The sequence below is a fragment of the Seriola lalandi genome, unplaced genomic scaffold, assembly GCF_002814215.2.
Source record: "Seriola lalandi dorsalis isolate HSWRI2012SDOR001 ecotype SW California unplaced genomic scaffold, Sedor1 jcf7180002054952, whole genome shotgun sequence".
NCBI lineage: Eukaryota > Metazoa > Chordata > Actinopteri > Carangiformes > Carangidae > Seriola > Seriola lalandi.
Window position 1 is genome coordinate 1213590 of NW_019525503.1, and position 13399 is coordinate 1226988.

At 41.2% G+C, this 13399-nt stretch overlaps 1 protein-coding gene across 1 annotated transcript in view; it reads left to right on the forward strand.

Moving 5' to 3' along the window:
* Positions 1–13399, forward strand: part of nrg3a (neuregulin 3a) — a 333808-nt gene that overhangs the window by 291467 nt on the left and 28942 nt on the right. The window contains exon 5 of the mRNA XM_087170536.1: positions 7694–7717. Coding sequence (XP_087026662.1) covers positions 7694–7717 — 24 coding nt within the window. The remainder of the gene's footprint in view (positions 1–7693; positions 7718–13399) is intronic.

Genomic DNA, 13399 nt, shown 5'->3' on the forward strand with positions numbered 1-13399 from the left:
ATGATGAAGTGAGGCTTCACATAAGAAGGAGCAGAATCATTAGACTGAGAGAGAGAGAGAGGGGGGAGGATAAAGAATATGAAAATGAGGCATTTCATAGTAAAGGAGGATAGATGGATATTGAGAGAGCAATTAGCAAGAAGAGCTTAATTGAAATAAATTAATTCATTCTGTTCTGCAAGTTGCAGAAGCAACAAACAAAACCCCATGTAATTTGTGTTTCTTTTTTTTTTTTTTTAAAGTTATATCTGTTTTGTTTATATTCAACCAAACTTCATTCACAAAGTTGTCAAATGTAGCCACAGTTTTATTTAAGCTGCATGGTTTTTTATCTCCACTGGAGGCGGAGGAACTTCACAGTAAGACAACTAACATTCAACCCTCGTTACCTTCAAGGAGCTGTTTGTAAGTTGTGCTAGTGTTACATAGCTAACGTTAGCATTAATAGCTGTTTACTTAGATACTACAGTGTGACAGGATTGTCCGGACGGGCTGGGACTAGCTGGTTAGCATGCTAACTTCAGTTGAGGAAAACAAGTGATAGAACTTAACATTGGCATTGCTCTGAAGTTTGATGCTGCACTTGCAATGCTACTTCTAGATTGCTAAGTAAACACCTGTTAATGCTAACATTAGCTATGTAGCAATAGCAAAACTTACAAATAGCTCCTTTGAAAACTTGGTGTTGCAAGCTTATTCACATATCTGGTTAACATGGAAATACATTATTATTCATTTGAGGCTATGCTTCTGTGATGTTAAGTGTTATATTCACTCTCTCTTTTGCTCCTCCTTTTATAAATACCTCCGGCTTTTTAGCATCGTTTCATCTGCTAGTTGCTAATGTTTTCCATCTGCTGTTCAGTACTGGTAAGGTTGCTAACTGTGGCTCTTTCTGAATCTGTTTGCTGAAAACAGCTGCCCGCTCATGCTGAGAACAAAGTTGACGAGACGGCTGAAAATATGCTGTACCGTAAAGTTAGTTAGTGGAAGTGGAAACCGTCAAAACTTTTTTTTTTTCTCTCTCTCTCTCTCTCTGCAATTTCTACCACGCTGCGTTACGATAGTGATAGTGGTGTTCCTGAGCGTTCCTGTAGTGTTTACTTTGAGTGGGAGAGTAAGCCATAAGTAGACCATCCTTTCTAGGCCTTTTGTTTGGATCACTCTGATTTATGGATGCAGAGCAGACAGCTCGACTGAAAGACTTTCTCTGTCAGGTCAGAAGATACAGATACCGTGTTGCTATAGCAACTGCTGCAGGCAAAAAAAAAAAAAAAAAAAAAGAAGAAGAAGAAGAGAGAGCGAGCTACAGGGGGAGAGAGAGAACAAATGATGAAATGATGAAACAGGTCAGTTAAAGATGGCATTCAAATTCAACAATGACAGTCTGGCATTCAGCAAATATTTTGTTTGGGGGTTTTTAAACACATATTCCTGTTCTACACAAACAGCCAGTAGTGCTGTAGCGTGTTACAGGATGCTCCTCTCACCTTACGTGTGACCTGACAAAACATAGGAGAGCAATTTGAGAAACAACTAAACCTCTTATGGGCTGATTCCTATTATTTTCTTAGCTTTTGACAAAAATTGTATGTTTCACAAGCACTTTGCTTATCATGTGTTTCACAAGCTATTTGCACAAAATCGTTTTTCTTTTTTCCTTTGGAAAATGTTAGGAAATAATATTCATAAAAGCATGAGGGTAGATTTAAGTATATTATCTGCAGGGTCCACACCTCCAGGCAGCAGTTATTGCAGCTTTGTCAGTAGGATGAGATAAATATGTTTCATATATGTTGTTTTGCTATTTTATGACATAAAAAGTACCATATTGGTAATGTCAGATTCCATTAAAATGACTATTGTGACTGCTAAATACAGATATTACATGTTCTAATAATGATGAAAAAGTGCTTGCTGTTCCATTTTCATTTACTTCACTGTGCAGAAACAAGCCATGGTCCCAAAGGATCTTCCAGTGCACCTGCAATATCTAGTAAACAACTAGATATTGTGTAACACAGAGCAAGAGGGAACCAAAGTGAGAAACCCAGATTCTCTGTGTTGCATCACATGATTGTGTGACTTATCCATATTGAATTTCACCAAGGCTGAGTAGTGGACAACACAGTGCCATCATTTAGTTTCCTTTCCGCTCCTTCAGTGCCGCCATCTGTCAAAATATCAATTTATTTCCCGCTCTCTAAAGTGTGCCGACCGCTAATTGGAAAAAGCATGTAGCTTATTCTCTGTTCTGCACACATGGAGAGCGAAGCTATCAGTCAGTCTGAGATGTGAACATGATGCAATCACTCCCTCATGCCCATCTGTGGAATAATTCATTTTTAATCTGACAGAAGGAAGTGAAAGAGATGGAAGATTTTGTGTGTTTGTTTGTGTTGCAGCGTACAGCGTAGACACAAAAACACAAACAAAACAATACACACACTATTAAACAAAGGTAGCACAGGAGTATTTGTATAGGAGAAGCATCAAGTGCAGCACACAAAGAACGAACTGAAGCTTAGATACCTGTTGAATAAGAATGGTGAAACCGATCAGCAATGGATAAACCCAAGGTTTCCTCTAGCAACCATAGTTATTATGGCAGGAGCAAAGCAGGAAGTCAGGTGACATAGTGTATAAGCTGTGTCCCAATGCAGGGGCCACATCCTTCAGAGGACAATCCGAAATCTGAACCGAAACCAATAATCGATATTGTTTCTTTTTTTCCGTTTCACAACCTTAACCATTTGTAACCATGGCGATGAAGGTCCTTTAACCTTAATGGAGTACTTATTTTAATCAAAAACCACGATCTTTTCTGCAAAAACCTTATTATTGTTCCCATGACAACAAAGGTCTGATACACCTGCCACCGGTACATTCCCATGGCTTATATTGGGGTCATTTAGATTGGTGGACTGTTGCCATATTGGCTGGGCACAAACAAAGACACTACAATAACAAAACAGCATCATGAGGTTGGGCACTAAGCTACATGTAATCAATCATGCTGAAGGAATACAATTACCAAGGGAGGCTGACGTTTTACCGACTGATAGGTACGATGTGAATGAGTTCAAGGCAGTCCCACAGATACCAGCCTCAATCTGTCAATTAAAATTGCATAATCAATTGTGTAGGTGACTGTGGTTCAGTCAGATGGCATTAGTGCTTTCAGTCTGAATTCATCAGAAGATGATTAATAACCCTGAAAGGGTTCGTTTAGATGTTTCTCTTTTTATTCATAGGCTGTCAACTCTTTCTTTCTTTCACTGTCGCCTCTTTCACTGCTTTCATACAACATCGTTACAATTGAATTTTCTTTTTTATAATAAAGCAGCCATGGCCACAGCCTTTACAAGAGATGAATAGACAGCCATAGTCACCCACCCCTTCCCCTGCTTACCACATCCATGTTTCAGTCAGGAATAAAAGATACTTTTTGATTACATCCATTTTTGTGTATAGGTGTATTTATAGTCCTTTCCTCAGGGTAAGAAACTAAATCGTCTGTCAGGATTTTACTAGAGTATCCATGTAACTTAGACAAGTCCTGAATTAAACGAAATGAAAGCATAAAGGACATGAGGGCTACGGTGAAGTCTTCTAAGGCATCGTGTTATGTCATCACCACTAATTTCATGATCACATATTCATGGCAGAATTTGATGCATACAGTTGCATTCTCATATGAGTGCTAATCTGTCTCACTCCAGAGGTGGATGTAGGCAGGCACGCGCATGCACACACACACACACACACACACACACACACACACATACACACGCACACACGCACACACACACACACACACTCACATTGATATGTAGCCTATCCTCATCACCATGTGTGGGTCCACAGGGAGGGGAAGTAGGGCGACACTCCCACAGACTCCCTGCCACCCACACCTGCCTCCGCTTAAGGCTGCAGGCACACAAAACACACACACACACACACACACACACACAGTGGGCAGTATGTACTTTCATATAAAATGCTACATTGGTTTGCTTTTTTCCATGTTAGTTACTGGTGTGTGTCTTATTTCCCAAGTAGATTATAAATTAAGATTAGCAATGACCTTTCAATGGGCTTTACAGACCATTTATGTGTCCACAAACAGCAGATTTATACTGTTATGGAATTTTTTACATGAGTGATTGATTGATTGATTGATTGATTGATTGATTGATTGATTGATTGATTGATTGATTGATTGAAGTAGACAAAATTAGCTTCGACTCCTCCAGCTACAACATTAAAATGCAGTTTATATGTTAATGCATCAGTAATGATAATCTTAAAAAATAAGATTTGCAAAATTTAACTTAGTCCAGTCTGTTTGTCAGTCTTATGTGTATTCTCGACATATACTGTCGCTCTTGACTGCAGCTACTTCATCAAGATGCTTTTTATGACTGCACCATTCGATTCTAGATGATTTTAACTAATATCCCCCCCCCCCCCCCCGTTTCAGCCTGACTTCTTTGGGAATCTCCTGTGCATTTTGGAAAATAGTTCTGTGGATTATGTCTTTTGAATCCAAGACGAATCTGGAATTGAGCCCCGGTTATCAGAGGCAAATGCTAATCCCTGTCTTTCACCTCAACATCTTTACTTTATTTTGCTCCACACCATTTCTGGGTCAGAAATCTACTTTCCTCATTTTGTACCGCTCCCTTTTCAGTTGGGAAAACAATATCCTTTCTGGAGAAGATGTGTCTCCCATTTTTTCCCAGCCTGTTTTGGATTCAGATGTGGCATCTCCGGTGTTATCAACTGACCATCCAGTGACTCAAAGGCCATCAGTTTCCGCAAAGCATATTTAACGTATGACACTTCGTGGGCCCTTCAACCTAAAGTGGTTTACAGTAGCAGTAGTGCATACATCTTGAGTATGGGTGGCCCCAATGGGAGCTGAATATCCTGACAGTGCTGGTGCTGATATATGCTCAACCCACCAAGCTACACAGAAAATGAAATCCCTAACCTTGGCAGCTTTAGTGCTAGGCTCTACTCATTGAGCTCCATGGGAAATTGAGTTTCTAACCCTGGCAGTGGAAGTGCTTATAGCTCTACCCAAAGGGCTGCAAAACTGCAGAGTTTCAAAGGACAGATCACACTGTCATTTTCTTTTGTCTCTATGGATGTCAATGAGGTCACCCAGGCTATAAAAATATATACGTATGCTGTTATTATGCATTCTAAATAAAACTGCCCACCAAATGGAAAATGGAGATGGATGACAGTTACCTTCTTCTTTTTTTTTTAAAGCTATTTGCACCCAGGTTTAACAGCCAATGTGGCTGTCTATTTCCACCCAGGTGTATATAGCTTGGCAGAGACAAGCACCCAGGTGTCTGTAGGTAACAGTGCTATTTGCACCTGGGGTGGATAGCTGATGTGGTTATTTACGCCCTGGACCATTTCAATGAGTCACATGGGAGAAGGTCTGGCAGCATGAGGTTAATGTTGTGAAATGGTCTATTTTAACCCAAACAATTAAAACTTTGGACACACTCAGTGTCCTTGGGAAAAGTCATGTGCTTGACCCGTTCATCCGCCACACCTGACAGCAGCAGACGTTCAGAACACCACCCAGTGTATGGCGCTTATTAAACAGCTCATCGCAACAATTGCCAGCGTCCTGTCTGCTGTTTGTCAACGGCGCAAAAAATAAGGGGCTTAGGAAGCCATATCCCAGGCTGTACAGGTGTAAATTGCCACATAGCTGCCTTATGACTATTTTCACCCAGGTGAGCTTCTTCCCGGACTTTCAATCGCATCTTATGGGGGGAAATTGTTTTCATTGAGGGTTAGCTTTTGGGGCTTTGTTTTGGTGACTGTCACTGTTGAGTTGAGGCTGATGTTTAATGTACATTTCAAATAGCTGTGGCATTTCTTTTCATATACATAGGTACAAATTCCTCCTTAATCCCTCTGTGGTATTTTCAGTCTAAATGTCTTTGTCGAAATTCTGCTCCTGTGGTTTTGATTTGTAAGTCCATGTGTTTACATTTAAATCAGCCAATCACTGTACCTGTACATTGTTATATATATACAGCAGTGTGGACTCTCTTCGAGGTTTTCTGGACAAACCGTATGGTCAGGGGGTTGGCAAATATTTGGCAAAACCCAGAATGTAGATTTTTCTGAAGGCTTTCATGTGAAACTATCATTTATCTTGTTCATCTTCTCCTGCCCCAAATCAAACTGAGAAATCAAGAAGGCAGTGGAGAGAGGTCTCTGGGTCATTGGTAAAGTGAAAAATGATCCGCTTACATCTGTGCTAACATTGCCCGATAAGATTGGGGGCAGATTGGACGGAGCTTTTCGCATTAAAAAGACCAGCTCGCCCACTCTAAGATGTAGGGCAGGGCCACTCAGGAGATAAAGTCACTGTCAGTGCGGTAAAAGCCAGCGGTGACACCTCAGACATCAGCACTTCCTCCAGATTATTTTCTAACAGTGAGGGGGATATTTCTAGTCCTGTACAGCCCCGGGAAGCTCCTGTAATCCAGTGATCGTGTGTGTTGAAATCACAGCTCTCTCGCTGCTGAACTTTAATTCAACCACCAGCAGAAGATGCTGATGATGACACAATAAGAAAAATGTCACGCATTCAGTAAAGCACACAGTCACAAATTGCCACAGGGTTTATAAACCATGGTAAACAGAAACAGTGCAAAATAAAACAGCAGAGCAAAATCTTAAACTTATTTTTTGCATTAATGAAATTTCACTACGTTGCGATACATTACAATAGCAGAGTCGGCTTTGCATGTGTTAGGTGTTTTCTGTTAAAAGCAGCTATTTTCTACCACTCTACATCATCTGCTTGGCTGGATAATCTTTCTACAAAATGTAACTCCGGTTTTTAGTGTAAAAATGTATGGAACCAAAATGACCTCTTGTATCCCTGCTATGTTTTACACAGCAGAATGCACACAAGCTCTCACATTTATGCCGCTCAGACATCAGGGTTACACAGGCCAGTGTGTTGTTTGCTCAGCTTTTTATCTGATTATGTTTGTGTGTGTACTCGTACACCTCTCTGTTTGAGTTCAACAGTGTTTCTAGAAATGCAGCGGTACATCAGTGGAGTACTGAAGTATCGACGTGTATTTCTCTATAACATCACATTTTTAAGCTTAAAAAAAGATAGATATATATATACTGTATATATAATGTTTTTGAGAGTTTATCAATTAAAATCGCTGCTAATGTGCGGTGGGTGTGGTTTGATCAGGTGTGACTAACAACGCTCATGAGATTTGGATTCAGATGTTTCCCGTTCTTGTGTGTGGGAGCAGGAGACGTCGACCTCTCTCATGTGAAGCAGCTCATTCGCAGTGAGGAGCTGATTGAGACATCAGTGTGCTCAGGGCCTTTGAGGTTAGGTCTAGTGTCGAGGTAAGAGGGCGAGGGAGGGTCCTCACAAACACGGCATTACGTGTGTGACATTTCTGGTGACATCACTGAGACGTACCTTCTGACTCCATGTGACAGCGGATAAAGCAGCGATACAGCAGCTCACATGAGAGAACAACAAGTCAGTGATGATCTTGCTACACGCTGTGACACAATGCTAACGCACACTGTTCTTAATGATAACTGTATTTTATCTCTCTCTCTCTCTCCCTCCCTCTCTCTGTTCTCCCCCCCCCCCTGCTGCCTGGAACAACAGATCACTTGGGCATCGAGTTTATGGGTAAGGAAAGCTTTTCTCGTCTTGCATCCGTATGAGTCACGACTGTGAACATCACAGGGCTTCATGCTGGCTTCAGCGCCGTGCTGTGTGACTGCTTAGCCCTGCGTACAGTGCATGCATCGTTCATGACACCCGGCAAATGACAAACGTGAACATGCTTAATCACATGGCTTCATTATATCATTTGTAACGGGAACAACAAAGCTGTGGTGAATGTAAATCCCGTCTACACGAATACATTCACATATTCACAACTATCTCTCTCACTGCACATGCTGTACTCTATTTCTTTTAAATATTAGCTGTTGTCTTTATCTCGCTACTCTCTCTACACATATGTATTTATATTTCTTTTCTTTCTGTGCTATCTATCTTTCTTCTTTCTTTCTTTCTTTCTTTCCCTTGCTCTCCCTCTCTTTCTTTCACAATTGCTTATGAAGTGTCCCCTCAGAATACCAATGTGCTGCAGTCTCCTTGGAAACAGTGAGAACAGAGAGGCAGACAGGGTACAGTGAGGGAGTTTTTATGATGTTGGCACTGTTTCCAAACGCACTCCTCATTAGTGCGTGTGTGTATGTGTGCACATTGCGTGGCACATGTTCAAAAGTGTGTTCCCGAAGTCCTTAGTTTCTCCTTATGTGCGTTGGATGAGATTCTTCCAATGATTGTGTGTCGGATGTTTGTGCGTTTTCCCGCGCACATGCCTGCGAGGGCTGTGCAGGGCGGATGCCAGCGGTTCCTCCTCGCCGTTGCCAAGCCCCTCTTTCCCCCTGTTTTTGGCTCTGCTCGCAGGCGCCGTGTCAGGTATCACAGCTGAGGAGCACTAGTTAACGACATGGAAGCTTGTTGTCGACCAGTGCCCCTCACTCTCTCGGTGTAATTTGGGCCCTTTCCACATGGACAGGTTGGAAAAGCAATGGATCATCTAGGAAAATGCCCCCCCCCCCACCTCGTTTGACATTTCTGCTTCAACATTCACAAAGTAAAATTTCACAGGAACAAGCAGTGCCATGCTTCTTCTTCTGCCCGACCACTGCTGCATTTGCAGTCAAACGAACAAAAGCTTTCTTCAGGAAACTTGCTGAGACTATACAAACTTGGCAGTGACAGATGATCTTTTCCACGCAGCTATCTCGCAGGTTTTCCCATTTATATTCAGTGAGAGGTTTTTATGCCTCTGCAACATTGTTCAGGCTGCCACATTTCCTTTGCCTAGCTAATGTCTCTAGTCCTGCCAATGTCTTTCCCGGCGTTGTGTTAAGCACGACACAGATGGATAAGCACCTCCCACACTCTCCTGAGAAAAAAAAAAAGAAAGAAAGTAGAAGAATCAGACACCGATCCACTAAAACTCTTCTATAACAGATTGTTGTTATTAATACAATTAAGTAAATATATACTGTACAGTGTGGGATTACTTGTGAAAAAAACACAAGCCTTCACTCTGAAGGCCTGTAATTTAGGTTTAAATAAAGCTCAATAATGTGGGGTTTGAACATGTTGCATTGTCGGGGCTTCCCATCTCTGTTAATCGCAGCTGATGTCATATCATTACTGGGAGGAACCTTGTCATCCACACACAGATATAATCTCCGTCAGAGACACTTGCGTCAGTGAAATTACCATTTATAACAAATGGTTACGCAGGTTAGCTTTAGCTCTTCTCTTCAAGGGAGCCACCGAAGCTGCAGCAATGATTCTGCTGAGATAAATAATCCCTCTTTTAATAAAGATATGAACATCAGCTCTTAGTCAAATCAACAACAACACAAGCTGAACAGTTCAGGAGGAGGTTGAGGTCAGTAGCCAATCAGCTGAATGAGCCACTGACGGTGAAGCAGCTGATGTCAATCGACCAATGCAAATGTGACTTTTTTTCTAAACTAAATTAAAGGATAATTCTGGTTTATTAAAAACTTATTTTAATAATTTTGGCCATTGCTGATGATAATATAAATGTTAACTGCCAAGATCAAGACTGAGGTTAGTAACCACCAAGTTAGTTTGGTGACATTGTCTGAAATGCACATGTTCAATTATGTTTATTATTGAGGTCTCAGTTAAATTTGGTGTTGTACAGGATTTCATATATTGAGAGGTGTTTCTTGGTTCTTGTTTTTTTTGGCAGCAGAATATTAGTTACTCTGAATACAGTACAGCACCACCAATAACTATGACCTCAATGCAAAAATATGTAATTTAATTAACAACTCTGTGACAGTGTCAACAAAAACTGAACATTAAAGTAGACTTTATGGCAGAAGACTTGCAGGTTTTCCTAATAGATACCCAGACATACTGTGTGTGCAAACACCATTCTGATATTGGCTTCAAACAAAATACTCAGTCTAATCCCATGGTAGTTATTTCCACTGACAACCCATAGCCCTATGCATAATTATAGAGGAACCACCCCCCTCCAACAGAGTCAATTTCTGAGGTTAAAATTAGAAGTGTCTGAAGGTTGAGCTCTCTCCACCCAGGACATCACCCGCCCAAGTTTTATTAAACAGAGAATATATTGAGGAGTTCTTGGATTCTGACTTCCTGACTTCTTCTTTATACATGTTTTATACTGCCTGGCAAAAAAGGGGAGAAAAGTTCCCTGTATCTATTCAGTCAGTCAGTCAGTCAGTCATGTGGGCATCAATATTTCCTTTCTATCAGAGATCACTGAGCTCTGACTGGAAGATGTTACACCTGGTTGTAAATCAATGTTGGAGCAAAAGTGTTACAGGCGGCTATTTCTGGGGCCGAATGGATTTTAAGTCGTGTTGATTTTCACTTTCTGTCCAGAGGGTTTAAGGTGTTTTTGGTGCAGAAAGGAGGCAGTTTGGAGAAACCAGGGCAGAGCTGAATGAAGCTTGGTGGACACATCTGTGCCTGTGTTTGTTTACATGCAGTATATGTTGGTGGTAGTCGTAGGAGTCAGTGATAGTCATGTGATTCAGTTGTCTTTTAAATGTGCGAGGGGAAAGAAAAAAAAGTTTTCATCTCACTCAGTTTAACTTTGACAACTTAGGGAGTGACGTGCATCGTGAATGCAAGATATTAGGCCTGAGGTGAATAACAGGAGAGAGGGAAGACAGAGTTAGAGGCAGCAATCACTCTGGTGTCTTCCCAGAGATCTTCCTTTCAATCAAAAGGCCTTTCCCATTTTGAATTTCTCTAACATTTCCTATGAAAGCACTTTGAATTCCTGCAGATGCAGCTTTGTTCTTACAGATGGATTGGTGTTATCACTGTCAGAAACATACGGTGTAGAATAACGAATATTGTAGTTTAACATCTGTTTTTTTTTTTTTTTTTGACAGTTTACGATAAAATCAGAGTGATTAACTTTTTCACTGGGTTGCTGTTGATGAAAAAGATTCTCTGACCTTCATTGGGCTTTGATTTCCATGACGATAGCTTTGCAAGCCAGAGCCGGAACAAGAGATTTTTAAGAATATTGCGACAGCTCCACCATCTCTCAAGAACAGTCCCCTCCTTTTGGAAAAAAAAAAAGTCAAGGTGCCTCATTTATAAAGAATATAAAAGACAATACAGCACAGGTTGACCACAGTGCTGCGCAACAATCATGGCACAGTCAAACAACAGTCAAACTGCGACATAAAAAGGCAACTCTGCATGTCCGAAAACTGAAGAAGAAAAGATAATAGCCTTTGATGCTTCTATTATCACGGCAGTCCTGTTATTATAGTAAGAGAGAGGTGGTTTCACAGTTTAGTGGCCATTACAGCAAAGGTTTTTCCTCCTCGCCTGCAGAGCAGCCAGCAGCTGTAGTTCAGTTATCCTCAGATGACCAGAAACCTGGAGGAGATTCAAGAGGCTAAAAGGTCTGAGGTGTGATTTGGTCAAACTGTAAAGACAAGCCAGCACAGGGGCGATGTGGTCTCTCTTTCTGGCGCCACCGAACAGCAGCGCTGTGACCAAGCTGCAGGTAGGACACGGGAGATGGGCTAATACCAACATATAACCAGTTATTATAGTCTGAAAAGGAAATGAAGGTGCGGATAACATCTTTTCTATGAGGCAAGAGAGAATATGCAAAAAGAAAATTACCAGCAAAAACAATGGCTCCAGTCACCTAAATAAATTCAGTATGTAAATGAGTGAATAAAGCCATCGGAGTAATGGCGGAAAGGACCGTGACCAGCCAAGAGAGCATGCTTACTCCAGCACAGCAGACCTGCATAAATAAAGGTTGTTTTTTTTGTTTTTTTCCTCCTCCCTCAGCACTCTGCGCTCCACACATGAAGAGTCTAATGCTCAGGGCTGGCGAGGCAGCCGCTGGAGAATCCCGTCCCTGTGATCTGCTCCTCGCACTTGTTATGTCATCCCTCACATTCATCCCTTCCTGTCGATCTTAGCTGCCTTCTGGTGCAGAGAGGGAGGTGTTATAGAAAAAGCATATAGCTCGTAGTGGTGCCAGAGTCCACACTGGTTCATACGGGCCTGGTCAAACCTTGGTGTGGCACAGTCTGTCTGTTTGGGGGGGGGGGGGGGGGGGGGGGTCCATGCAGCTATCCTTACACTTAAGCTAATCTGAAACTCACTGTAGTGTTCGTGCAGTTCGGGACAGGACATGGTACAATAGAGGAAAAAAGAAAGCTTGATAAAAAAATCAATATTGAGTGTAAGACAAACATGAACACTTTGGATTAATATGATTCAGTAAATAACACCAAATTACACATAGTAGACCTGCATAATGTGATATAAAATATAGTTAAAAAAAAATTCTGACAGAAGACAGAAAACCCTGGATCGTTATTTTTTTTATTTTACTTCAGTCTCTTCTTTTGCCGGGTGGCCTCAAAAGCTGCAGGGTACTAATGAGAATCTGTCATGAAAGCTTATTGTATTATGGCATCATGTGCTGCCTTTACATTTATGGGTATACTTCAACATAATAATTACTGGATGATTGATGACTCTTAGACTATATTATCAGTCCTTCATCTCATGGAAACGAACATCAGACATGAAAAGCCACAATGAGCCCATCTGCAGATCTGAAGTTGCAAGAGAGATGTATTTAAAACATGATATCTGACTCAGTGGTTTTCTGGGGGGGATTTTATTTTCATGCAGCAGAGAGCTGTGCCTCAGGTTGATGACATCTGATCCGTCTGGAGGCTGCGAATCCGAACAGAACCTGAAACATTATTGATTTGAAAATATGCTTAGCTGCGATTAAGTTTCGAACTATCCGTGGCTTACGTGCTAGTTAGAGTTTGTTTGCGAAGCAGTCAGCGAAAACTGACCTTGTTAGTCCCTTACTGTCATTCAGTCAAATTCATGTTGAGCCAATTCCAACCTGCTGCCACTAAACATTCAACCTCACAGTCCTGAAAGTAGACGCCACTGTTTAATGCGTTTGTACAATTGTTGTTCAATTGTACAAATGCAAGACAATTTAATAAACCTTAACTTAATATCTGCAGCAGACCCTGATAATGCAGCAATCTGACTCACCCATACGTCTAAATCATTAGATAAAAATCCTTGAATGACAAACCTGGCACATAGAACAATAATGGTTTTGCAGAGTATGGCCCAGTATGATATATTTATATATGCATATGTATTTATAAAACAATTATGTCAGAATATGAGCCCAAATGTTAAAGCTGAAGGTTGAGATTCACACATTCTCCCGCAAAGAAAGCTGATAAT